Consider the following 26,541-nt stretch of genomic DNA (forward strand, 5'->3'; position numbering starts at 1 on the left):
TCACATTTTTATTGAAAGGTAGCTTTCTCCCTTTATAAAATTATAAAGAAGGGATACTTGCAACAGCAGACAAAATACATAAAATACTGCTGCAAAGACCAGTAGTTCTTTACTGAAATGTTTGACTATTACTCCAAAATGTATTGACTATGCCAGATTTCTTACCAGAACTGTGTACCTTGCTAATGACGTAGAGTCTTCTAGATTTCACCTCTATTTCAGTCCACTCAGAAAATTTTCTGTACTATCAAGATATTAACCTCATATACAACTGAACTAAGTAGTATGCTGGAAAGAATGTTGTGTGCTTTCTCTGGTCTCAGTGATGGGTACCATTCCCAATTCACATTACTGAATGATTATTTTTTTGTTATAGGACCCAGCAGGGAAACTGAAGTGTTAGTCACAAGAACTCAAGACCAATACTTTGAGACATCATTCAGAAAAAAGTAGAATAAAAGAAAACAGATGTATGGAAGTTGTAAGTTAAAGGGTGATGAATAATATGAAATAAATAGAGTAAAAAGTAGTTACTAATGAACAGCTAAAGAGGAAAAGTCAAAATGATAAAGGTAAAGAGGAGAGGGAGACAGGATGACAACAAACCAAACCTATAATCTTTGCTGAAGTCTGTTTAATTTGAAATGACCTTCGCCTTTTATATCTTCCAACTTCTGGTTCCTCCCATCAATTTCTACAACATTGTTTCTGTGATGTCGAGAGTCATGTAAGACTAAGAAAAATTATTAGGGGTGTTGGTTTTTCCTTTTTGGTTTGCTTATTTAACAACGAAGCAATAACAGTGCTATTAAAATTCCATTGTTTTAACCCTTGTTATAGAAGATAGCTTTGCTGCATACAATATATAATAAAATTACCTGAAACTTTCACACAATATGTGAAAGAACGGAAAATACCTTGTTCCTTGACTTATAAGACAAACTATACATGAATAGAATTTTAACTGAAGTTAAAAAAAACCCTTTCTTTCCACCTTATTAACTAAATTGTCTCTTGTACAGAAAATAGATTTAAAAAAGTAATACACATAAATAAATAATGTTGACTAACTTGTCACACCAAAAATGAAGAGCTAGTACATGGGAGAGGTAGATTTCTGTGTGTCTTCACTCAGAATATTCAAATACAAGCTAAATACCCATTTTTCTCAATATTAGAAAGACACAGCATAAAGAGATTGCATAAATAAAAGGATTACATTTTACATTAGTATTCAAATACAAAATGCATAGAAATAGGAAAAAGTTATTCAAGTCTTAGTACTCATGTATTCAAAATCTTTCAGGTTTCTTTCTTTAATTACCATTTCATAATTACCTGTTGTCTTTTTTTAAAAAGAAAATTTAATGTCAGAATATATGCTCGGCTAGCAAACCCTCATACTGAAACGCATTGTCTCTTCACAGAGCAAACACAGATAGCACAAATAGCAGCAGTAGGCTGAATTCGTAGAATTTGTATTCTTCTTCACTAGCACTCCTTAATCAGAATGCAGAAAAATCACCTTTAACACAGAAGTGGATCATGCAGTCTTTTGCAGCTTTTGACCTTTTTTTTTAAAAACTGTAAAAGCTGGTTTCAGTTTGAATTGTTTTTTTGGGATGATCTGCCCTCTAGAACCTGGACTAGCACTGACACAGGCTATCAAGCATCAAATGTTAAAAATCTCTCAAGATACTATGGAACCGAACTGCTTTGAACCACTGATGTAGAAACATTAACAGGTTATCACAGTAAATATCCATGACCTCACAAACCATCTCTGCTTTCTATACTTTTCTGTCTCTCTATCATCACCACCATGTGTCATGGATACATATATAAATATATTTTAAAATTTAAATTAATATGAAGCCAGACAGTTTAATCCAGTAAATGAAACAAAGCTATTACATAAATTACACAGTCTCTCCCTTTTAATTCTTAATTCTTCCAATTAAAGAACTACCCTCATGGAACGTGGAAAAAATTTGGTCAAATTCTGTCTTACACTCCATTTATTAGTTTGTTATTTTTCATTAAATACATTACTAAAAGTATTTTCTACAGTTAGAAACTAGAGTCTATTTTATAGTGCTGTACTGTACAGTTACATATTCAGAGTCCCAGGAGTCCTAACAAGCTTATGCAGTCTAATTATGACTACTGCATTGTTGCTACTACAACATGCAGGGGAAAAAAAAAAAAAAGTAACATGCAAAAAGAAAAAAACACAGGTATTAAAAAAATCTGATATAATCTTATTGTACTGTGAAATGAAAGGATACTACAGTTGCCTCGCATATTTTAGGATATTGTTTATATTTTAAAAAGAAGTAATTTATTTTTTTCATATCAGGATAAAAGTCAGAGTTGTGATAAAATAACTCTACAAAAGCTTGTTAATTGTACAAAACAATCAATATTAAACCAAGATTCCATATTACTTTGCTATGTTCTAATGGCAGCAGTAGAGCTTTTAAAATGTCAAAAACTCAAATTGTTTTTCATGTCTTTGGAAGCATAATATAGCATACCTTATGCTCTTCTACTTGACGCTTTAGGTCCTCTAGATCTGGACCTAAGGGCTCCGAATCAATTTTCTTTGTCCTTTCCTCTGTTTTGGTCAGCCAGTCAGCTAACTGGGCTAGCTGCTGATTCTGCAGATCCATTAGGATTTTATGTAAACTGTAAAACAAAGAAATAATAATTTCAATATATACATGAAAGAAAACAACAGGCAGAAATATCTGCCCTGTATACTCTTAATTGATTTTCATGAGGCTGCATCTCAAGCCAGAATTAAAAAAAATACTTTCAAACAAGTAACTGAAAATTTGTTGAAACAGTTTTGAATTAGGCAAACCGTTTTGAAACTTCTTTTTTTAGAACCTGAGTACTGCATATAATATACTGTCTGTTAAAGTTTTGGCTTCCAGTTGCATTTCTATTAGAGCTGTTTGGAAGTTCAAAATTTCTACTATCTGTTTTCTTAAAGCTTGTATTGTCAACTACAAGTACTTTGAAAAGCACTCAGACAGCTGTACTTAGCGGGCTCCCTCAAATTTAGGTTATTAAACAGAAGAGAAGAGATTATTAAATTTTGAGTTATTCAATGGAGCATGCTCTGGAGTATTAAACAGGAAATACTTCAGTTTTGCCTGAACAAGGTATTTTGATAGCTCCAGAACGACCTGTCCAGAAATACATTACAAATCCTTCACTTGTCATCTTTAGAAATTCTCCAAACTTCCCTAAACAAAGTATTCATCTTACCAAAAGTATTTTTAAACTAATGTGTAAACTATTGCTGAGTGATGGAATTACAAGTAGTTATTTGTATTACCCATCTTTCATATAACAATTTTTAACTTAGATTTGACAGACCAAAGTCACTGCCCTCAGTCACACTGAGCTTGGTGAAACCATTGTATGTTATAGTGTGTTACTTGTTTCTCAAGTACAACTGTTGCAGCAAATAGTTAACTACTTTCAGAACTCAACTTGGAGAGTTGAAAATCCAAGTTGAACTTTCAGACTGCAGAAAACTGCCATTTAAAGAGACAGCACGGTCCTAACTCTACTGGTTTCTCTGTCGGCTTCTTGAAAATGTAGCCCAAAATAGAAAGCTATTGTAAATTTTGTCTCTCTCTGACCAACAGCACCTAGAAGTGTGCAACTTCACATTGACATTTCCCCCCACAAGGGTATTTTAAATGAACAAAACATATGTGTGTTTTCTCCCACAGCACCTGAAGAACTGCAGACTGGCAGAAGTGCGATGTGAGCACACTGTTCCAGAGAAGTGCAAGAGGTCTTGTCCATGACCACGTAGGCAACTTAAGAAATGCTCACACAAATCCAAAGATGCAGCTTTCTGTCACAATTTCAAGGTATGCGCAAGTAAAGCAAGTACTTCTGAGTTTGTCCAAGCAATTTTGGATTTTCCCAAGACAGTTTGAATAAACCCAAAGTGTATAATTTTGAAAGTCCATGTCTGAATATGTCCAAAATAAGCATCATTCTGCATTTTCCCAGACACACCTAATAGTTTTCCAACTAACCACCACAGAAGATTGCATTGAACATGTAGATAATTACTTTTTGGTACGCATTCAAATTCTTCTGAACTACCAGGATTTACTATCTGTCAACATCATGCAGATGTAATACGTGAAATCCCATATCTTATTTGTAGCCTGTTCATATTTTAAGGCATATATCTGAAACTTCAGCACTTCTGTTGTTGGTTGTTATTTCTTTTATTTCCTATCTTTAAAAAAAAAAAAAAATTCCTTCCAGTTTCGAATCTTCTCAAAATGAGCATTTGGTCTCTGATGAAATATTTATATAATTATTATTTGCTATTTATATAGTTAATAATAAGTACTGTATACACAGTATTAACTCATATTTTAAAAAGAAACCATTAAGTTTCCAGTGCTATTTGATGCTTTCTTCATATGTATCTCAGTTAGCTCATACTCCATTCTTAGATACTATTCCTCAGTTTATGAGCAGTCCTTGGGATCACCTATAAATTTAGGAATGCAAAATACTCTGAATCCCGTGTATGTAGTAACTCTCACATTTTACACTCGAGGGCAGAGCTGCCTTTTACAAGGACCTAGACAGGCTGGAGGGACAGGCCAAGGGCAACCTTACGACATTCAACAAGGACAAATGCAAAGTCCTGCACCTGAGAAGGAAGAGCTGCTGGAATGATACAGGCTGGGGACTGACTGGCTGATGGAATTCCAGGACTAAATCTAACTGAACCTCCATCACTCTGCTATTGTCTTTCTGTGCCTGAAATGGTTTTTGTTTTAAAAAGAACAGGGCATTAGATGAAAGGCCTTCTCAAAATAAACTTTAACATGTTTATGCAAGTAATAAATATAGTATTGGTAAATCTTTGTTAAATAAGGATCCATTTTTTTAATCAAACAGAAGTTTAACCAGATAACACAAACACATAGACTTCAAATACCCCAAAAGTAACAGGCAACGAGGATGAATGAGGTATTTTCAAACAGGGGTGCAAAAGAAATTATTAAAAAATTGGATATTTTAATCATAATGGGTATTTTATTATTAAAAACTTAGCTGTTACAAAAAGAAGCTGTTTTTACTTTTTTTTTTTCCTTAGGGAAGCCAACAACGCTAATCATTTATCTCAGGATTATCAATTGCATCTGGATAGAATAAAAAAAAAAAAAAAATTGGAAAATTGGCTGAGGACTTCTGAAACAGAAATAATCAAGTGGTATCAGTAACCATAGGAAGACAAGCCAAAACAGTTTCTTGAAACAAGAGTGGTAATGAAGAGAAGATGTGGAAGGCAGTCTGGGAAACAAAGAAAAAGCGCAAGCAGTGACCAAAGGAATCCTGAGGAGTACATGGACATGAAGCGTATCTTCTAGTGCAGAGCAGCAGATATAGAAAAGCAGAGAAACTGCAGACAAACACCGAGATGAGCTAACTTTATGGAAATAAAGACTTGCAAACAAATTTTTAAAAATCAGAAGTTTGTTTTGAAATAAGGTTTTAGTGACACCTATTTCTTGAACGGTATCTCACCAATTCTAGATGGCACTGAGATAATATCAGGTGTTACACCTGGAGTTCTGTGAAGCTATGCTGCTTTCTAGAAACAGTAATAATTTTTAAAGACTCCAGTTGGTAGCTCTTGGAAAGAAATGACCAAAGAAAACAAATCACAGGAACAACTATAAGCAGGAACTGAAACTTCAACTTGAGACATTGGGGGGGGGGGGAAATAGTTCCAAGAAATGGGAAGGGTTCCATTAATCCAAATCTCTAAGTGGTAGGTATCAAACGGTTATGTTTTCCTGTATTATCTCTCTCAAGATTTTTTTCCTAAGAACAGAGTGTCATGGATCTTCATGACGTACGATGATTTCAGGTTCTTTTTACTGGAAATCGTGTGTTAATTATTGATCAAAATGACCAGAAGATACATGTAATGTCTTTTCCATTCTAATCTCTCTCTTTCTTTATGGATAGAGTACAGGAAGCTGTTAACATGCTTTATTATAACCTATGGTTCACAAAGGATTAGCTATCTCAGATCTAATTCAGTCCTTCTTGACTTTCAAGTGTGTATTTTATTGTCTTACATGATGTTCTAAACCAAGGTATTATAAATATTAAATACAATGCTTCATCCTAAAGATAATTTTTAGTGATATATGAAACAAATGGTATAGAAAAACTGCTAACATAAAGAGAATTTGATTTAAGAAAACCAAGATATGATTAAATAAATACTTATTATATAGAATATTGATATTATTCTGAAGCAAGGAGAATCAACTTGAAAATGAAATAAATACAGAAAATAATTTAATCACGGTTGATTCTTAAGCAGAAGAATGTTTCTTGTTTCTTCCCATTCTCCAGGTACTTTCTGGTTTTCAAGTTACTTCTATAAATATCTGATAGAGGTTTTAGTACTTATTTATATACCTCGGGAGATTATAATAATCTTTGTTTATGATATAGCCCTCTTAAGTTTCAAATACAAAATACTTTTCCATTGAATTGAATGTGTTTTAACAGTTGTGGAATTCTCCTTAAAGTGGTAAATTGCATTAAGTTTTCCTCTCCAGTGATTCATTTATCACTCTGAGATGCTTTACTATAGAGAATCTTATTTGCAGAAGGGCAGGAGGAAGAAATGAAAAAACAGGCTATTTTCCTTCAGCATGTTAATGTATTGCTTGCTAGAAGAGTGAAATACTTTCAATACAGAGTGAAAACAAGGAAAATCCAATTTGGGCTGCTTTTACACAATGGCATTGCTCTGTTCCAAACTTCCTTTGATATTCTGACCTCCTAAATCACTTTTCATTAGACCTTTTCACTTTTATGGTATCCTTTATCAGTATATGTCTCCTCTCTTTGTTGATTGCTCGCTTTTGTTCCCCCTGTGCTGTAAAGTGTGGCACCTCTTTTTACATTTCCTGTTACCATTGTAACAGAGGATAGACAGCCTTGCTGTTCTCATCCTCACAGAAACTCCTGAGAAATTTTCTCTTGCCCTAACCCAAATTTAATTGAATTTATCACAGAATTTTTTGTATAAGAAATTAAATAGTAGCACAACATTCTCTGTGAAGCCCTTATCACTTTATGTCTTCCACTGATTTCATATTACCCGAATATGACGTGCTTCAGAAGATACTATACCATTCAGTTCCCCAAGCAATGATCTATACCTGCATCTGGCAAACAAGTTTAACAATTGGTGTTAAAGGACATTTTAGTAGACACAGTACCACTCATATAGGTGAGGTTGCTACCTGCATGTGTTAATTTAAATGAAAATAAATATGGCAAATAAAAACTGCCTACAGTAAAGTATCGTGGAGTCTTCTCTCTAAGAAAATAATAAAGCTGGAGGAAGGTCAGTTGAAACATCTGAAACCCATCAACAATTTTATAGACTGTCAAAGAAAGATATAGTAAAGAAAACAATTTCCATACTCAGTAGCAAGTTGAAAAGAAAATAAATGTTTGGAATTACTAAGAACACGTTGCAAAAAAAGAGAGCAATGTTATGTGATTGTTGAAAATCACCGTTTGCCCTTTAATATCGTGGGCAATTCTGGTACCCTCAACTCGAAAAAGATAAGGTAGACCTGGAAAAAGCTCAAAGAAGAGCAAGATGAATAACCAGAGATATATATTTATGGAGAGAGCAAGGAAAGACATACATTGTTGACCCTCACTTCTAACATAGTAACCACAGGGAATCACTTAAGCTACCAGTGACAAACAAAGAAAAGGAAGCTGTTCCTCAAAAAAGTAGCATTCATACTGGGTAAGAGGCGTGTAGAATTCACTGCCAAAGGATGTCATGGGTGCTAACAGGTCCAAGGGGATATTGAATAAATAAATAGAAGAAAAAACAAATCAATGGCAAGTTACCAAATACACAAAACTGCTTCCATCTCCGGAAGTCACCTCAGCTGAAAACAACTCCAGGTCAGGAGAGTTCTATGGAGAACTTCATAACATAAGACATGCAGTATTAGGTCAGAGCAATGATCCATACAGCCCAATATTTGGTCTCCACAGCAATGGGCCCATGCAGCCCAATATTTGATCTCCCTCAACGGCAAAAGGCGATGAGAAGATGCTGCTTCTCCCCTAAAGCTTATCTTTTCTTGTTCTGTTACAGTCAGGATGCTGGGCTAGGCCATTGGCCTCACTAGTAGAGATATTCAGCTTTTACTAAAATCATATTCACAAAAGGAGTCATCCTCCAGCTATACTGAAGGAACAGACAGAAGAGTTTCTCACTTATTACATGTACATTGGGATTTTCTCAGTGAAAAATTAAGACCTCAGCATAAAGATTTTAATGAAGTCTACTTAGTTCAAAGTCCCTAAAAATCCACCAGGGATCTCAGATTCAGGTTGTTTGCCACTGCATTTATTTAGTTTTACTGTAGAGAACAGCTATATTCTTCAGTAATTAATACTGCTTGGCTATAAACAAGCTCCTAGTGACAATCAATTAATTTCAAAATTTGCACTGGGTTTGACTGTAGCATGATAGTTAGTAATCTTCACCATTGATTCCCTTTACAGAAAGGCCGGTAGGCATACAAAATTACTCATGACAAAGTAAGACTCAGTCACATGAGTTTGAAATGGAGTTATTATATCAGACAGGGATTAAAAGTATCCACGTAAAATGAAAAAAGTAGAGAGGCTGAGAAAAAGACATGTGAAATATCAGGTAAATAACAGACATTTTCTTAAGATAAGAAAAGCAACTCTCACAAAAAACACCTTCAATAACTTTTCTGGTTTAACCACTCTGTATTCTGCAAAACAAATTACTCCACGGTGGCACAATCACAAGCTCTTACCTTTATGAGGTTTTTTATACTAGATAGTACTATGTAAATCAAAATTTCAAAATAACACAGAGAAATCTTAAAAATGTTTCAAAAACTAATGTAACTAATTAATAGATTGTTTTTCTACTTTTAATTGTATTTCTACTTTAAGCTATAGGACTTGCCCTTTTTTCAGTAATGTAATTTGTCCTCAGATAAAACCATGACAATACTTCCTGGAAAGCTAAGCTGCCACTTACTATTTTTATGGGATCAAGTTTTATGGGTCTTCAAGATGTTTCCCTTTTCCTTTTGTATCTCAGTAAAGATTCTCTCCTTTGTACCTAAATATTGTGTGATACTTCTTGAAACAATCAGAAAAAAAGTGAGGTAGGTTATATAAATTTTGGTTAAAATGTTATTAGTGTCCAAGTTGTTGATAGCTGCTGATTCATGCAGCTTCCAGTCTCAAAACAACATGCAAGCTTAAGTCACCATACACCAAATTTCAGGTTAAAAAAGGTCTGAGATGGAGTTTTGTTCACAGCAAAGTGAAAGAAAATCCCAACCGTTAATCAAGTTCATGATTGTTTCAGTCAAACTCCATATATATTATTTTACCTGACATTTGACTTACTTGCTTTGTTTTTCCATACTTGCTACCCTGAGACTTTCCCATCGAGAATTAAGTAGATTCATTTGTTCTTGGATTTCATTCTCTTCATCATCTGAAAGTTTTCCAATTGTTAGAAGTTGACTTCCAACTTGCAAAACATTGCCAACACGTCCTTGGTGAGCTGTTAATTCCATCATAAAACCCTGACAATAAAAATAAAATCCAGTTTTAAGTTTGATTCTTTGGAAGGAAAGAGCAAACTTTGGAGAAATATCTTCAATTCCACCATTTTCCAAACCTGATTTTCAACTTCGCTTTTTATTTTTTCAACCCTTCCCCAAACTTTGTAATACAAAACAGAAATAAACACTTCCAGTTTTTGTATAGGGCACAGTCTCCAGCAGTACATTTAAATTCTCCAAATTAAAATTAAAAACAAGCAAAGGGAATAAACTAAACTAGAAATATCTTTGTGTTATATTTTTGACCTTATTATGGGATACAAGCAGATAAATGCCTACTGAAAGGTTAGTATAAACATATACCTCATGGGTGTGAAATTGTTCTTTAACAACTTCTACATCATTGGATATATCTCCTTGTGCTTGTAATGCATCTTCAGCAGAGAGAAGCCATGTGAGTACTTCTTCTAAAGCAGTTTGGTAGTTTTCAAGATCCATTTCAGACCCCATCCGCATGGTGCTAAATGTCTTTTCTTCAACAGTTTCTAAAAACTGATAAAAACCAAAATTTTAAGAGTAATGCAAATAGCACCTGCTATCAGACAGTTCTACAAAGGAATAAATAGAATTTCATTGTCTTGTATAATAAAAACGTGCTTTTTATAAAACAAAAAAATATCAGATGGCTAATGTGTGGAAGTACTTATTAGTATAAAATCAGTTAATTGACCAAGATCAGATAAGATTGAGGGAAATAAAAAAATCTCAGATTAAATTAGATATTTTACACTAGAATTCAAAATTCCTAGCAACTATTCTGAATAGTGACAGTATCTAAATTATACCTGTAGAGTGCTGTTATAATTGTTTTTCAATAAATAGTCTGATTTTTCATTTCTAGTTTATTGTTTCTTATTTAAGTATTTTCTCTTGGAAATGAGACAGAAATTTATTTCCCACAGTACCTAGTAAAATTATATCATCAAAAAAGCAGTAAGTCACATGCTGACATTGCAGAGAATCTATGGAAAAGAGCATATAAAGAAGAAAAACAACCCTTTACACTACATGCAATACTAGGCTTGAGAAATCCATAGACACCCATTTTTTTAAAAACTGTTCTAGAAAGTTGAAAAAGCTCAGAAATCTCATGCCAAATCGTAACTTCTTAAAACCAAACAAAAGTGCATTGCTGTTGATTTCTCTTTCCCACAAAGGCCACCTGTATATTTATACTTTAGAAGCCAGGTGACTCTTACAAGCACAGAATTCACACTTATGCTCTACTGCTTAAAGTCAAGAGAAATCAATAACAAGTATTTACAGATTAGTATAATAGTAGAAGACTACAACAAAACAGAAGCAAGAAATACAGGTTTGCTACAGAAGATGTCATTCCATAAATTTTTCAAAATTTCTGGAGAAGTTTAATTACTTTGCTAGCAAGTTACTACAAAACCAGTTCACAGTAAAATATGCTTATGCTTTTATAAAAAAATGATACCAAGACACTTAATGTTTTTATAGTTAGCAGAAATTGTCTCTACTGACATACTTGTGCCAATAAAACACTCAAAGCAGCGTCTAAAGCCTTTCACTGTAGTTTAGGACAGAAAGTCAAAGTTTATCACTAGAAAGCAGGAAGTGCAATGAATGTAACATGATCACTTAAAATGAAATCTTCAGTCTTCACCTTCACAACAAATTCATTCTGAACTGTAAAGATCTAATAATCACATACACTTCATGTGAATCCCTCTGTCATATGTGTGTTAGGCCAATTAAAACACCAGTCATAACTTCATCACCACATATGCTTGAAAAACAAGGTTCAGTAAATAAATCTGCATCAGAAAAGCAGGCTTCGAAATCTGATGAACTCAATAGTTTGTTTTCTTCGTTTAAAGAAAGTACTATCTTACAGGAATATAAACAATGACGTACAGAAAATGTTCAACATATATTTCTGCTGCACAAATTAATATTTGAATTGTGTGCAACTCTGGATTTTAAGTACTATCCAATGTAGTAAGACATTACACCCAACCACATTACATTTCTGCAGCAAGACAGTTTTTTTGTAGTATACAGTCTACTGTGGAAAGGGATAACTTTATCATTGCTTTTGCATATGCAATGATTTTTTCCTTTCTATAACAATACTGCACAGAATATACCCACATCTGATACGCTGGAGGAAAAAAATATGGTATAACAGCTGAGTGAGACTAGGGATATCATGTTTGCAGAGATCTGTGATGGTCTCTGTCAGCTATTTGTTTGAAAAGTCTCCATCCAAAAATCCTCCTTTCTCTAGATCCAATACAGAATATTGTCTTGTGTAGAACGAGTGTTTAACAAAGCACCCCCTAACAACTCTTCTTCTGAGGAATGACTACTCAGTATAATTTTCCCTAGTCACGTTGACCTGCATTTTCACTGCTTTCTCATGCTATCACAAGTATTATATGAATTGCATTGAAAAAATCTTGGACTCATGACCTTCAATGGCAAAATGGTGCAGCTAACTTCTGCACAATTGTAATAACTGTCGAAGAAATGTAAAGACAAGGAAACACTCTAACATAAATGGAAACCAAAACAGTTACTTATGTTCTCATTCAAAAAATGGCCATTTTCTGACAGAAGGAAATCAGAAAAGGGCTAGAGCAAGTGTAACCAAAGGACTTTGCAGAACGGTGTCAGTAAATCTTATATCTGGTAGAAGGATGAAACAACTTTTCCACCTTCCCTCACATCTTACAGCATCACTGCCAGCAGAGAGCTGGGATCAGTCATGAGGTAACAAAGCAGAGGAACGTGACAAAGCAGAGGAATGGATATCTGCTGTGCTTCAAGTATAGTTTTTTTTTTTTTTTTTTTTTTTAAAAAAGAAAATATTCATTTATGGATAGTACAATTGTATAGTTCTCAACTGCTGAGGCCTAATAAAGTCACTAGATCATTATGCCTTCTCTTTCCTCATGCATTTTGGGGAAAAGAAAAATTAAAATGAAGAGAATAATCATCAGAAGCTGAAACAGTGGTAGCATCTTGTCTAGAGTGCGTTGAGCATGCAGAGTATATGCGTTCAGATTTGACAGTGACATATGCAAGGACCCCCTGGGATTGTCAAATGAATTAAAACAAATCATCCTCACTGATTTCATGGATAAAATCAAACCATAGTTACACGCTTTCAAAACTGCTAAATTTCCTTCTGCATCTTTAAGCACAGTCTCTGTTAGCAAGCCAGAGCAGAGCAATAGCCACCTTGATCTGAATCTATTTAAGCGGAGAATATTCACATTATAAGAAGTCTACAAGCATAAAACCCGTGCCTCAGAGTCAACAGTTGGTTTTGACTTGACAAAATACATATATTTTAAAATCCACTCTTATACTGTAGCTTCATTACTTCCATCAGTGCTGTTAGCTATTTAAAAGATAACTGTACATCCTTGCTCATCCTGCATATGGAATGAAAAACAACTACTCAGATCAGCAAAAATTCAGACTGTTGGCTCAGCTGTAAATGGAACATCAAACACTAAGTTAAATATTCACACCTGGAAGTGGACAACTACTGATCTAATGCCTATGCAACATACTTTGAATTAAAAAACAAAAAACAAACAAAAAAGTGTCTCAAAGTAATATTAATTTATATGAAGATTATTCATCCCATAATACCAACCAAATTTAAGTATGCAGATGCTACAACACCAAGAATAATCCACACTGAAATAATCCATATAACACAAACAACAATGAAAACCCAATTTTATAAATCATAATGGTAGGTAAATCCATTTTAAAAAAAAACCCAAACAACCAAACAATGCAAAACCAGCACCTTCTGTGAGCGTCCTTATTTCTGAATTTACATGAAATCTTTTCAGAATTCCTAAAATACTGAGAAAATAGAATTTTAAGGTATTAAATATACTACATTGAGGAAAAAAGACAGAGTTATTAACAGAGACATCTAATATAAGTTGTGATGGCTGTTTCTAAACATAATTTTTAAGAGAATGAAAAACAATCAGGATGCGCTGAAGTTAAATTGTTATAGACATATATTGCTAGGAAGGCTATACTTAGGAACAAAGCTACTTAAATATGCATGCAGTTTTATTCTTGAATCAAAAACCATTCTTAATAAAATACTTAATGATTATGCAACACAAAGTTGATTGGGTGCAGTCAAAGCAAAAGATTTACAGAAAGTAATATAGTGAATAACAATGCATGCATGATGACGCCAATATTAAGGAGAAAGATGACATGAAAAATTCAGATGTTTGATGAAGACGGCATCATATCTAGCTAGGAATCAGTCAGCCAGTCAGCTCACAGACTATTTTGAAAAATGACCAGCCATTTTTTGCATGGAAAATAGTCCTGGTTGTTATTACGGACTGACATAGAAGGAAGAAAATTCTCTGGACCCATATGTTGTCTTCTAGAATATGCCTGGCAGCTGTATGAATTAATTTGCAGAGTCTAAACCACAAGCTTGCAGCTGTTTCAGAGTAAGAAAGTGAGGGAGGAAGTGTTCCTCACCTACTATTGCATTATGTTACTAAACGGAGGAGAAGGATTGGACATGTGTTAGAAGATTCTCCAAAAATGTTTCTATTAGTTCATAAAGATGGCTTCTGAGTTTTAAAAATTACTTGAGCAGTTTTAGAAAGTAGTTTTGCAGTGAAGATTTAGCGTTCATTCCAGCACTCTTATTAACATTATGTATTTTCTTCCCTCACAAACTGCTTGTCTCACTGTAAAAGATGTGGAATCTGGCTCTAGACATTTAGAGCTTTAGAACTTGGAGACATAAAATTTTAAAGAAACATTTTTTTAGTAAAGGCAAATTCAAGTCCAGAGTAGTTTTCTCATTTTGAAAATTCCCTTTGCAGGACTGCAGCCTCAGAAAGTAGCACACATTATTCACCCTCTAACCATGCCTCCTACCAGGTGAGACTGATACCACTGCTTATTCTTTCAGTTCCTCCAAGTTTCTCATTACAAAAGCATATTTTATGTGCCTTTAAAACTGCCAAATTATAACTGTCAAAATGTTAAATGCTAAAATGTTCTTTGCAATAATCAAGACTGTTTCCTTAACAAATAACGTCAGACAGAATAGTTTGGTCATTTCTGGTAATAAAAGAAGATGCATTGGTCAGACTTTGTTATTATAGCGTTAAGTATTTCCTTGTTCTAAATGAGACTGGCATTTTCATTTTATTAAGGATTTCAAAACTGCCTTTTTGAAGGAAAACATCTTGGATCAGGAAGATGCTTTTTTTTTTTTTGCCATTCATACAAAAATCCACGCATGTTTGGCCTTATAAATCTGAAAAAATGCAGGTTTTGCTTTCTGAGTTGAGAGAACCTACATTTTTAGTACCTGATTTTCTCCGTGGTTCCACTTGTACTGCAGATGTTTCCACCTGGATGAATTGGCCAGTCCTTGCAATTGCAGTTTTGAGATGCAGTAGATTATTAGCTCATTCAAAGTCAATAGACTTTAGGCTATGTCCATGTTGAGGTGAAAAAAGCCAGAACCAGGCAGCATGAATGAAAGTACATTACAAAGGAAAGAAAATGCTGGAACTATTGACAGGAAAGGTTAAAGGAAAATTAATCTCTTCAACTACTCTATTAGGTGTAGTTGGTACAAATAAATACTGAAAAAGACAAATAAAGAGTTTATTGGCATTAAAGGAAAATTTTGCACCTTGGGATTCAGAATGTAGAAGTTGGCTGAAGTCAACTGAAAGCAAGTGAAAAAAATGGAACCTATTGGGTTGGGAAAAAGACTAAGCCTAGGAACTGAGACGACAGGTAAGATAGTATTAAGAGTTAAGAGACAGGAACCAAGGCTGCCAGCTACCTGGAATGATCGAATTTTCTAACAATTTAAAAACTGTTTCATTTTACATACACAGTCAAGTAAGCCAGTGGTTCGCAAAAAGATTTTCTACTTAGCTTACTTTCTTCAACACACTTGTACTTGGGAAAAATATCAAAGCAGGTTTTGGTTAGTAGCTGCTTGACCCTTTTTTCCCACAAAGCTTATCAAAACATGCTGGTTTTATTAACTCTCTAGGGAAATTTGTCAGCCTATGTTTACTTAAGGGTTTTAATTATATTTTTTGTTTTGACTATATAATGTATTGCTGTTTGATGTATTACTGATGACAAGACACACAGTACTTGCCTCTCTAAGGAAGGCTCTTCCCATTGAAGCAGTTAAGAATCATGGCTCCAAACAGTAATACGACTCGATGTGGATCTGTTAAATCAACTGACTGTGACTGAACAGAATTACTTTCACTATACGCCTACAATAAAATTATGATTTCTTCCTGTTGAAATGCCTAGTCTACCCACCATTCTTCAACCCTTCCCTTTTCTGGTCCAAGAACAAGGCACATTCTAAGGGAACGTATATTTCAGGTGCTGTCATGTCATATAGCAGGCTGTGAGGTCATTTGGTCTCTACGTAACACATAAATAAGAGTACTCCTCACATAAAGAAAGATGAAATTTTCACCCTAGGATAAATTTTCAGTATTAACTAATGACCCTTCAGAGAACTCTCCAATAGTAAATGGTAACAGGGTCCTGAAAGTATACCACAGGTCAAGAAGCCTGGGGTCTGTTCCCCGTAGCGCTACCAACAAGGTAATTCCAGATCAGCAGATTCAGCTCCCTTGACAAATGTCTATTGTGTTTTATACTGTCATGTACATAAAAAAAGAAAAAGGTAATTCTATCCATTGATGATGATCAGTCCACCTTAAAATCTGAATTGTGATCACGGTATCACGCAGTAGCATGAAAAATGTTCAAGATGGAAGAGATAATATAGAGTCATGTTTATTTAATTTTTAAAATGTAAATTCTAAATGCAATAAGACTTAAGTAACAGCCACTTTAAAGTACACTGTTCCGACAAAGACCTTTTAAATGTTCTGTGTTTTTAATTAAATTGTATTCTAAAAATCTCCATGAGCAGAAAAGCCATTAAATGTATAAACAGAAAAATGGGATGGAGACAGATGAATTATGTCTTAGACGAAAGAAATGCAAATGGATTATCCAAAAAAGTACTGCATTATTTCTTTAGCATGTCATATAGGGGATTGAGAAACAAACACAGACTTTATTCCTTTTCTCTCTGGCAACAGACAGACAAATGGAGAAACACAGACATCAAAATCTGTTTTGCTAAAATATAACTGGAGATTTCAAGAGTAAAAAGTTAAAGAAAAACAAAAATCAACCTTTTTTTCATTTTCATATGCACTTCATTATGAATTCTACAGTCTGATAGTTCAAAAAACTATGAAAATGTGTATTTAGGGCTCCATCGTTCTGGAAGGAAAAGTAGCGTTCTCTTTTCAGTGTCCTGTTTAGTTGTTGCTCTCTCTTCCTTTCCTTTGTTTTATATTCTCTCTCTCTTCTGCTATTGCTGTAAGCAAAATCAGTGTTATCCCACAGCATCTTTTATTTTGATTATGTCACTTCATCTGACTGATTAGCATATTCTCTCTCCTCACTGACTTTATGAGAAACTGTTTCTCCTACCTGCACCTAACAGAAGAGTAACTTTGACAGTTCCTATCAGTTGCACACGCATATATTTGTTCCCTTCTTCCTTATTACCTTCACTAAGCTTCAAATTTTCTTCAGTATTTCAAGTATTCACATTTTTATTCACTCTGTAAGACTTTTGTTACTCACGCTACCAAGACAGTGTTCCTTTTTCTACTGTCACTTTATCTGAGGGCTAATCTCTGCCAGAGCAACACGCCTTTTCCGGTGAAATGTGCTTTTCTTGTATGTCTGAAAATTATTTCTTAGGCCCGTTCCCATACTGTTTCAAAGTCTCCTTTAAACTAATTCACAATGATTTCTTTAACAACCTTTATCCTCTCACCCCAAATAATGCTCAAACCAGTTTAATAGCTATCATGTTTATCCCTGCGCACCACAGTATAAAGGAAAGGATTTTGCAAGCTCTCTGCATAGGCAACTCCTACTTGTAGGGAAGAATGTCTTGCTACACAAAGGACTAAAGGTGCACCCGTGCAGTCAGGACCAGGCAGCTATAGGTTTGCTCTGCTCACATGTGAGCCACGCACCAACATTGGTCTGACCATGTGTGACAGACGTTAGCTGCATGTTTACTTTTTTGACTATTCTATTAAATTGCATTATGAAGACTGGCTGGGCTACGTGGAACACCCTTGGATGAAGGGACATTACTTCTGTCTGATGAGCCACTGAGCCTGCTTGCAGACAGAAAGTTCTCTAGACAGCTCAGTGCGGCACGTGCTAGAGTAACAGCACAGATCTTGGAGCCAGACAAGCCAAGCCTCAGAGTTGAGCAAAAGAAAAACTGCCCAGGAACAAGAGAATACTTGGTTCCACTTGCTGAAATGCAGAAAGCCACAGAACTGACTGAAATAAAGGGCAGAAGCAAGAACCAGCCTGCACAGGGGGAACAACTGTTCAGAATTTTTAAAATTTCTATTTCATCTTGTATAACCACTTTTTTCTATTTAGTAAGGGAAGTGGGTTTGTAATTTATTAAGAGCACAGATGTGTGTGTTGAGCCTCCCCTTACACAGGTACCTTTGGCTGGAATTAGACATCGTCAGCCTTAAGAACCTGAGCATCCTTTATAACTATTCCAACTTTTCAAACTTTATCTCAGCCAATACATTTGAAAAACCAAAACCCAACAGAATGATGTAAAGAAATCACATTATATTTTTCCAGCTATCTGAAGTAGTTGAGCATAAACCAAGGAATGTTATCTGTTTCATACAAGGCTTTGTTCTCTATTATGGGAAACTTTCCCTTACAGTAATCTGTTAAAAACTTTGTTGTAATTCTAAGCTATAATTCCATTATATAATGTTATACTCCCATTATATATTTTATAGGTAAAGGAAAAAAAGGCAGACTAATGTCAATTCTACCATCTTTGGCCAGAAGTAACAAGCCTCTATTGCAAAGTAGAGCACAACAAACAGCAATCAACCAGCTGCAGTAACATTGATTAAATTTTGCTAGAGGAAAATCTGAAAATAATTTCTTATTCTTTAGAATTTCTACATGTAAAGCAGTTATATAATATTGTCCTTGAGAGCTGATAAAGCTGTCTTTATTACAAAATACACAAATGCGACAGAGCAACATCCTCTTTTTGCCTATAGTTCATTTGATAGCTACTGTCTGGAACTTTTCTAAGTCCTGTTTTGGCTAGGGGAATTACAGCTTAATTAAAAAAGAATAAAAAGAGGTCAAATGCTGCAGCCTCCCAGCAGTCTGTAAGAGGCCTTACCAAAATTACCACTGCAAACACATCAGTAACTCAACACATCAGCAAATCAACATAGTGTCTTGTTTAATTAGAGGAATAATATAGTCCACCGTATGGTACTTGCTAGAGCTATCACTACTGTTCTCGGTTATCAAGTTCCCCAAAAAATGGAATTTGGTAGTATTAACATTAACCTGCTCAGAGAGGTAACTGAAGGCTCGTGAAATGATAATGCTGAGGACAGCAGCCATCCACATCTGCATTTGCAGAATCGGAATGCAGAAAAAAGAATCGTGATTTGAAAGAAAAAACATTGCCGCTGCTCTGAAATAGTGGGGTTTTTTTCACACCATGTGTCCTTGGAGAAAACTATTCACTTAAGCTCAGTGATGAACTGCTATAAAAAAGCAGCAGAAATCAAGAAAGAGGACCACTCGATAAATTTGATCTTAATTAACTGTTGGAATAAAGGGATACCAGTTAACAAATGAAATGACATACAGGAAGAATATTCCCTGCCGGTAGAAAATTGCCTTGAGCATTTGGCTCAATGTCTCAGAAGGGATGGTGAGGAAAAAGTTATATAAAAAGCTATGAAGGAGCAGAAATACAACAATATCAATAGCCAAAAAAGTTCTAAAATCGACTTAATCTCATTCAGTGCACAGAATGGGCAGCATTCAATAAAGGTCTATTTAATATTGTATTTCACTGTTATTGTTCAGTGTGCAAAGCTAAATCCTTGTCTCATTGAGCTTTTTTTTTTTTTTCAATACTCAGTAGGGGGTTTTGGTGGTTTCCCCCCACTCCAATAGCCCCAACATTTCAGCAGCATCCACATATTCCCTCTATTTTACATGTGTTGGAATGAAAGACAAAATATACAATAGTTCAAGGCAACTGATTCATGATGTGTAAGGCCCGATTTCTCAGGGTCCTATATAATAATTTAGTTCAAAGTATGTTTCCCAGTGAATCCAGTTGTATCCACGTGCTCAGTGCTTCATTGGTTTAGACCTCAGCATCACACAACACACCCAGACCTCAGGAACATTTATGAAAGATTACTTTGCTCAGAGGGAACCCTGTAACTGAGATAAAGAATATTTCTGAGCAGTGCTCAACTGTTTTAATCATGGAACTGTCTTTCTGCAATCCCCTGCTTCTTAACATCTTTCACAAAAGTGTTCAGCTGCAGTGCTGACCTATGGAAAATCAGATATGCAAAATGTTAGTAGAGCTATGCAACAGGCAGGGAAGAGAGAAAGGAAAAGATGTGTAGCAGTAGTTGAATTGCTGCTCTCTCTCTCCTCATCCATACAGTTGTGGGCAATTCAGGAAGACCTTGAGATACCCTCTCTCTACCTTCTAACTTCTGCAGTTAACAAATCAGTGTTCACAAAAGCAACAGTCTCCTTTATCACGCAGTCCAGACTTCCTTTTACAACAGGCTCATCCAGTTCACTGACGGATACAAGGATACCAATTCTGTAATTAAAAGCTCTGTCATAATATATCTACGTAAGACACTGAATTTGCAATATTCCATACAACCTGTATTCTGTTTCTCTACTTCCAGGCAGTTAATCTTAATAACACTCCTTTAACAGAGGGCAAACCTGTTTTGTGTGTGTGATTTCCATGAATTTTTTTTTTTTTTTTTTTTTTTAAAAGTAAACTTTCATAAGAGGAATCCCATCCCTTGGCAGTGCAACACGAAATACGCAATTTGGTTTGGGAGATACTCACTGTCAGTTCAAAACAAAAATGTACAAATTCTGAACTCCACCACTGCCTCTGAAGTGGCATTTTTGAGCCAGCTACTTTAAACGATCCTTGTTGCAGATTTATCTATTCACCGTTGCCAACCTTTCAGGTTAGACTCATTTTTCTTGGCAGCTAATTTTAGTTTCTACTCCTTAGGTCTCATATGTCTCTGTGTCTATAGTGTTAGCTGTTAAAATTTAAGTATATCCTGAAAGTGGGGAAATCTATGACTCTGCAGAGATTTATAACTTGGTTAAATTTGAGCCCTTTCCTGAAATAACAATTATCCCCAGGCTAATTTAAAATCCCTTGAAGAACACAGAGGTGTGAGAGCTATTCAAGAAATGGACAGTTATTTTATAATACAGACAAAACCATTCATTGCTTGTTAACCTGGTCTTCAGAAACAGATTAACTGCTTTGTCTGAAGTTTTTAATTCAACATGAGGCAAACACACCTGATCTACAATGTTTTCTCAAAACCATTACTTTTTGGTGAAGCTATGAAAAGCTCTATCATTATAAACACTATATGAATTTAAAGCAGAAAAGTTACATGGTCTCATGAACTGGTAGTAATACAAGGCTGTGTGCAATCGAGAGCTTTCCCCGGGAGAAATGCTAGACTACATGCTTTTCTGAAGCATCTTGTCATATGGCTACATGCTTGTTTGCTTAATAATAAGAGAAATAAAAAAGATAATCACAAGCTACAGAGGTAGTGATAAAATAAGAACCAGAAATTGATAAGGTAAAGCAAAAAGTCCTACAGTATAAAGACCAGAAGATAAATTAGTCTGCAACCACAAGATTTTAACATGCTTTCTTTGCAGAATTGCAACCATATTAATCTTAACATAATTGACCTGTATTCTGCATTGCATTTAGCTTTATTTTCTGTGAGTTTTAAACAGCAAATGCAACTAATTAAGAAGCATATTTTGTAAAATTCAATCCAAGCCATAACCTCAAATATATCACAGCCATAATCTATACTGTTTTCTAAAGTAAGAAAATGAAGATCATTTCTGTTTATTTTAATTGCTACAACCAGCCACCAATCCTGTTATTATTTTGGACTAGTCAGCAGTGATCGTTCTCATCAGGATCTTCATTAAAGACCATCTAATCTTCACAATAAGAATAGGTAACTCCAAAACTCTTTTTACGTATTCACACAGTACAATATCAAAATGCCTTCAAAAGCATCCACAGAAAGAACAATTAAGTATAAAGAGATACATCTACAATATGACTCTCTTTCGTTTGAGAAATAAAGACTCTGGCACAACAGCCAATTAGTGGACATACTAATTAGTTTCTGTGAAGTTGAGGTTGACATCCTGGAGATTTCAGAGTATTCAATAGTAGGTGCTACTATAGTTGGAAGGCATTATTAAAAAAGGTCATTTTGCAAAGTCATTTAAAATCTTAAATAGTCAAATTTGCTTGAATAGGCTGAATACCCTGTTCATGGCTCTTATGTGGCTTATCCTTATTATGCTTAAACTTTTCCTAAATATATCTTAGCTTTTATTAAAGAGGGTCTCTCTCTTCAACAGAAGCCACTTCAAAGAATATATTTTCAATTTAAAATTAAAAGCTAACAAAAAAGCTGTTGCAGAAGAGGTTCAAGTGATTTAACACTTTTTTCAAATTCTGTAGCATGACTACCTTGCTTGTAGCTACATGCTCTGAATAATAAATCAAAAGCTGGAAATGAGATGAAATGATAAGTAATCATGCCACAATAGGGTTTTTTTCCTCTTCTGAATGCGCCTCAGGTTTATAAATTGGGTAATAATATGGAAAAGATTAAAAATATTTTCAATAGATAATAAAAGCAGAAACTACCAAGAAGTATTTCTGGACATACTGAAAGCTATATAAAAAACTTTGATAAATGTTTACCAGACAAGCAACTGGACAGAAGAACGGGACAAAAAACCCACTGAAGACTGTTAAATATAAAGACATCATCTCCAGCTCAGGAAATCTCTGAGCCACAAGTCAGTGGAGGGTAAGTGAGAATACACAGATATTTCACTACTTTTAATCAGTCATACCTCTTTTCCTGTTCCTATGTATCCATTATTGTCACTGCTGGGAACAAGATACAATGATGAAAGAAAAATCTATTGCTCTAATTTAAACTATTCTGCTGTTGCACAGACTTACTACAGAGGCTCTGAAATTTATCTGGAGGTGTACAAAAGCAGAAATTAGTATATTTTTATGCTCCATAACTTACCATTAACTTGGGTGTTTGTAAGAGATCCTGGAAAATTCCATCATATGGAAAACAGAAGAACTAAAGATGTCTACTTTAATATCAGTTATTCTTGCTTAAGCTATTTATTGACTGCCTTTCCCTCCCACATTTCACAATTATTCTGTCAATCTGGCCTTCCCCCCCCCCCCCCCCCCCAAATAAAGGAAAATGCAAAGTAGGAAAGTAAAAAATAAATAAAAGGAATTATCTTTAATAAAAATAACTGCATCTTTTTGTAATTGAAACAGAACATTATCAGTGTCATTTCAGTTAGGAACTGTGGAGTAAAACATCGCATTGTGAATTCACATGCAAAACCTAACATTTTAGGGTAATAGAAGCACCTTAGGAAGCTTTCAAATAATCTGTTTTGTAGATCAATTTTTTTTGCAGCTATATATCTATTTGCATATGCTATTTTGAAATTTTTGGCATGAAAAATGCTTCTGACCTACAAGAGAAATATTAAACCATGATTGCTATTTCAGGGATAACATGTTTCTAGTTTTTACATATATATATATGTGTGTGTGTGTATGTGTGTGTGTATATATATGTAGCATATATAATGAATTAATAGAATCCTATTATTCTCTTGCAGATATGAACTATACCCCATTGTTATTTTCAGATGATGAAATAAAGACATCCTAAAACAGTTACATACAAATATATTCTAAAGACCATTATTGTCTCATACATTTATGTTTGCAGTTCATATTAAATTATACCTCAGTTAACTGGCTAGAATATGACATGTTTATTAAGCAAAAATGTAACCACAGCAAGGCCATTTGTGGTGATGTGACCCGAATTTACCTTCAGGTTCTCTTAGGAGGGAATTTGCTTAATTAAAATCACTACTCAGATATAATTACTAATGAGGTGGGCATGAAAGCATACTTCACAAGGAATGAGTTACAGCGTTCTAAATTCTCATTATAGAGACAATGTATAGCTTGTGTAGTTGCTAAATTCTTTAACAGACACTAAGAATTCAATATTTGCCAGTTTAAAAAATACATTATATATGTACTGTTTTGTAGCCATATTCTTCTCTTCATATGCTCTTTCATCCTCAACACTTCCTTTTAATCTTCCACTTTTCACCATTCCAGTTGAGATCTAGCAAAAAGCAATTTCGTAGTTCTGTTGAGTTGTGGGTTTTGGGGGGTTTTTTGTTTGTTTGTTTGTTTGGGGTTTTTTTGTTGCTGTTTTGTGGTTTTTTTGTTGTTTTTAGTTACATTCTCCTAGAACTAAATTAACTATTTTAGTTCTTCAAATGAGTATCAGAATGTTGAAACAGAATCCATACATATTTTATCAGATAATTTTGCCTGACATCCCTCACGTGGCAGAAGAGAAATACAGGTACTTTACAGGTGAAATTTTGCCACGCAATATTATACTTCCCCATATCATATAGAAATGTACTCATATTTGATAAAATGTCATAACACATGACTATAAACTGTAGGTATTAAATCACACAGCCATTGCAGTAGCCACTGTATGTGTTCACAGAATGGGAACAGAGCCAGAAACAAGGCTGAACAGTGAAAAGAGAAGTTAAAATTGGGAAAATTAGGAGGCTGAAGACAAATGATTTAAAATTTAGTTTAAAAGCCATCAATGTAGCAGAGAATGATTTCGAGACTGAATTTAAAAGAGACAGGAAAGCCAGGAAAAGACTAGAAGTAGCAAAACATGGTATGGCATAACAGAGAAAGTATTTACTTGGTGACACAGATACAAGAGTATTGTGATTAAGAACGTGAGTAGGAATAAATGAGGTCAGAGAAATAATGAAGCTAATTTTTAAGATCACAGATATTGTAAGGAAACTGAATGTGTTCTGAAAAGGCATGGATAATTATAAGTAGATTAGAGAATGTTTTTGAAAAGGTAATCATACTGAAAAGTGCATAATGACATAAAGGGGATGGAGTAACATACAACATATATTGTGCAGTGGAATTAATTTCTTATTCCTCACAATATTTGCAAATGTAATTGAGGTGGGAAAACCTATGCAATAATGTAGTCCTTTATTATCACACCTCAATACCTTTTAGAATGGACACAATGTTGTAGAATCTCTATTTCTTGACCCTTCTGTCAAATTCAAGCTCAACAAGTTACTCCTAGTAAACTAATACTGAGCACAGGAACATTGCATTTCCCCTAATAGTTTCTACAAATAGCACACATTTCCGCTAGCTTCTTTTCTGTACATATAATTAATATCAGCCTCTTTTTTATGAAATGCTAGTAGTGAAAAATATATACAATTGAAAAATTCATGTTTTCTGTCTAAAACCCAAACCAAACTGTTTATAATTACTGTTTTATATTGGATTGGATATTCTTAGCTTAAAGCCTTCACCCTAAGACTAAGACGAATAACCAGTTCATCATTTGCAAATTGCACTATCAACTGAAAAAAAAAAAAAATTTTTTTTATGAAATTATCATATATACTTCTGCCTATTGATATGAAGTCTGGCATGTCTCTTAAATCGCTTTTGCTTTAGGAGACAAGGTTCTTGTCTATTAAAAAGTTATGTTCTACTGCTGCTTTCAAACTTTTATAGCAGTGAAATGAGACAATATTTTAAATTTAATTAAAACATGTATGCCTTTTACTTCAGATAACTGAAACTAAATAGTTCCTGTTGATACGATGTACTACTACCAAAACATCTTTGTACAACCTACTAGGAAACTGAGTTCCATACAATAACATCACTTAAAAAATTCTTCTAATATTTCAATCAGCTGCACTGTTCTGTCCAGCTAATCAAAGTGGGTGGACCACTAGGCCCATATGAAAGAGCACAAAGCTCACACATTACATTAGTCCACTCTAAAAAAGTTAATTGCATTAGGTCACCAACACCATACCATTGGGGGCAAAGGACAGAAACAAAGAGGATAAATTAAATGCAACAAAAATACAAAGCCTACAAACACTTAAAAGTGTAGCCCTTATACTTGAGAGTATCTTTAACTCTAGTGCATTTCTGGTCCGAAAATGCAAAAAGTATTTTGTCATTCAGTTCACTGGGACTACTTGAGATATAAACTCTAGTACACTTTACACAACTGTCTTGGTTTCAGCTGGGAGAGAGTTAATTTTCTTCCTAGTAAACTGGCCAAAGGGCTATTCCATACCATATGACATCATGCTCAGCATATGAACTGAGGGGAGCTGGCCAGGGGGCAGCAGGCACTGCTCGGGGACGGGCTGGGCATCGGTCAGAGGGTGGTGAGCAATTGCATTGTCCATCACTTGCTTTGTATATTCTTTTATCATTATTATTATTTCTTCCTCTGCTGTCCTATTAAACTGTCTTTATCTCAACCCGTGGGCTTTACTCCCCCCCCCGATTCTCTCCCCCATCCCACTGGGGAGGGGGGAGGGTGGGCAAGTGGCTGTGTGGTGCTTAGTTGCTGACTAGGGTTGAACCATGACAATTGTACATTGT

At 34.7% G+C, this 26,541-nt stretch overlaps 1 protein-coding gene across 5 annotated transcripts in view; it reads right to left on the reverse strand.

Moving 5' to 3' along the window:
- DMD (dystrophin) overlaps positions 1 to 26,541 on the reverse strand; it is a gene marked incomplete at both ends in the record, with an annotated part of 1,307,865 nt that overhangs the window by 801,024 nt on the left and 480,300 nt on the right. For all 5 annotated transcript variants that reach the window (XM_082303865.1, XM_082303861.1, XM_082303862.1 and 2 more), the window contains 3 exons: positions 2,538 to 2,688; positions 9,511 to 9,692; positions 10,035 to 10,223. In XM_082303865.1, the coding sequence (XP_082159991.1) occupies positions 2,538 to 2,688; positions 9,511 to 9,692; positions 10,035 to 10,223 (522 nt within the window). The remainder of the gene's footprint in view (positions 1 to 2,537; positions 2,689 to 9,510; positions 9,693 to 10,034; positions 10,224 to 26,541) is intronic.

The sequence above is a fragment of the Platalea leucorodia genome, assembly GCF_965183815.1.
Source record: "Platalea leucorodia genome assembly, chromosome: 2".
NCBI lineage: Eukaryota > Metazoa > Chordata > Aves > Pelecaniformes > Threskiornithidae > Platalea > Platalea leucorodia.